Consider the following 2161-nt stretch of genomic DNA (forward strand, 5'->3'; position numbering starts at 1 on the left):
CGCACCCCAAGTCTCCCCGAGACCTCGCGAGCCGTATGCACTCGCCACACAGGCGCTAGAGGAGCTGTACGCCTCGGCGGGCGGCGCAGACGGCAAATGGCGCGCCGGGACCCCCCGCCCCCCGGACTTGGAGCAGCCCATGGCAGAGAGAGAGCATTTTCCTCTTCCTCCTGGCCCCCCGGACTTGGAGCAGCCCATGGCAGAGAGAGAGCATTTTCCTCTTCCTCCTCGCCCCCCGGACTTGGAGCAGCCCATGGCAGGGAGAGAGCATTCTCCTCCTCCTCCTCGCCCCCCGGACTTGGAGCAGCCCATGGCAGAGAGAGAGAGCATTTTCCTCCTCCTCCTCACGGCCCACAGGGGCACTTTATGCATAACTCTCTACAGGAGGTACGCCACCAACTGGACAACGGGAGGCGACGTGTGCCGCTGGTGGGGCGTGACGTGCTCGAAAGAGGTGTGGGAGGGGGGGGGGGGGGGCGGCGGCACAGCACTGTGGCCCACTCCGCCGTGCACGTGGCCTTTGCTTTGCGGTGAGCAGGTGGCGGCGAGCGGCGGCGGCGAGGTGATCGGACTCAACCTGCAAGGCAACCGGCTCGAAGGCCCGCGGCGCCAAGAATCATCACCACAATCCCACACTCGCCAAGACTCCTCGCCAATATGTAGCGCAGCACACTAACAAAGGCCGCGCCTCTGCGCGCCTCCCGCGGCATGTTCAGCGCGCGGGGAGCCCTCGTCCACCGCATCACCTCCCCATATCTCCCCAAATCTCCCCATATCTCCCCATATCTCCCCGAGTCCTGCTCCACCGCACCGGATCAGGCACGCTGCCGCGCTCGCTCGCCTCGCTCTCGCGCCTCATCGCCATCGACGCGGACGGCAGCGCCGCGCTCTCCCAAGCTGTTTTCGGAGGGGGAGGGGCGCACGCGCGCGCAGCCTCTCTTTCTTCTTGTCTGCAGGCAACGAGGCCCTGAGCGGGACCCTGCCGCCGGAGCTGCAGCAGCTGTCGGCGAGCGTCGCGCCGCCACACACTCTGCCGCGAGCGCGAGCGCCGGTTGTGAGAGACAGCGATCAGTTGTTGTGTGAGTGTGTGTCCACTGCACGTGCGGGGCAGGCGAGCTTTGCCTCTCTGTCGCTCGACGAGACGGCCGTCTCAGGCACACACAGCCTGCCGGAGCTCCGCGCACCTCGCCGCCCACTGCTCCATTGGCGCTGTTGACCATCCACCCGCCAACCTCAGGCACCCTTCCGGCGCTGCTCACCTCGTCTCTCACGCTGCTCCAGAAGATCGAGCTCGAAAAGACGCGCATCTCGGGCACGGTCCCCCACCACTTCAAGCTGCCGCGGCTGCGCCAGCTCGACCTGCGGCGCACCTCCATCTCCGGCACCTTCCCCGCCACCGCGGCCGCCTCCCTCTTCTCGCTTGAGGCGCTCGATCTCCCCATATCTCCCCACATCTCCCCGCATCTCCCCGCATCTCCCCATACCTCCCCGCATCTCCCCTCCATTCTCCCCCATCTCCCCATATCTCCCCACACCTTCCCATACCTCCCCACATCTCCCCATACCTCCCCACATCTCCCCATATCTCCCCACACCTCCCCATACCTCCCCACATCTCCCCCATCTCCCCATATCTCCCCACACCTCGCCATACCTCCCCACATCTCCCCACCTCTCCCCACCTCTCCCCAGAGCTCCGCACACCTCCCCATATCTCCCCACACCTCCCCACATCTCCCCATATCTCCCTCTTCTCGCCAGCGGCGCTCGATCTGGACGTTTGCTAGCACTCGACCATAGCATCCCGCAAAGCCTGCGTTTGGGCCCCTCTACTTCGCCTCTCTACGCCCGTCCTGCTCCTAGTTAGCCTGTGGCGTCACGGTGAGGGGCGTTGGCCTTCGCTTCGAAGGGTCGCTTCCAGCTAACTTCTCCTCCGCCCTAGCTCCTAGGTTCTCGATCTCGATCGCTCCGCTCTGTCGGGCACGCTTCCGCCGGAGCTGGGCGAGGCCGCTCGTGTCGGCTCGCAGTTCAAGAAGAAGATGTCGTCCTTCGCCGACGTCGGCCTCCGCAGGCGCGAGATATGGGGAGATATGGGGAGATATGGGGAGATATGGGGAGATGATTACTGGTTTGAGTGATGGCGCCAAGCTCGAGGTCGAGG

At 65.3% G+C, this 2161-nt stretch overlaps 1 protein-coding gene across 1 annotated transcript in view; it reads left to right on the plus strand.

Moving 5' to 3' along the window:
- Positions 1-2161, plus strand: part of EMIHUDRAFT_100218 (hypothetical protein) — a gene marked incomplete at both ends in the record, with an annotated part of 4983 nt that overhangs the window by 1322 nt on the left and 1500 nt on the right. The window contains 4 exons of the mRNA XM_005780240.1: positions 385-454; positions 539-659; positions 1238-1317; positions 1950-2057. Of these exons, the coding sequence (XP_005780297.1) occupies positions 385-454; positions 539-659; positions 1238-1317; positions 1950-2057 (379 nt within the window). The remainder of the gene's footprint in view (positions 1-384; positions 455-538; positions 660-1237; positions 1318-1949; positions 2058-2161) is intronic.

Source organism: Emiliania huxleyi (assembly GCF_000372725.1).
Source record: "Emiliania huxleyi CCMP1516 unplaced genomic scaffold EMIHUscaffold_22, whole genome shotgun sequence".
Taxonomy (NCBI): domain Eukaryota; phylum Haptophyta; order Isochrysidales; family Noelaerhabdaceae; genus Emiliania; species Emiliania huxleyi.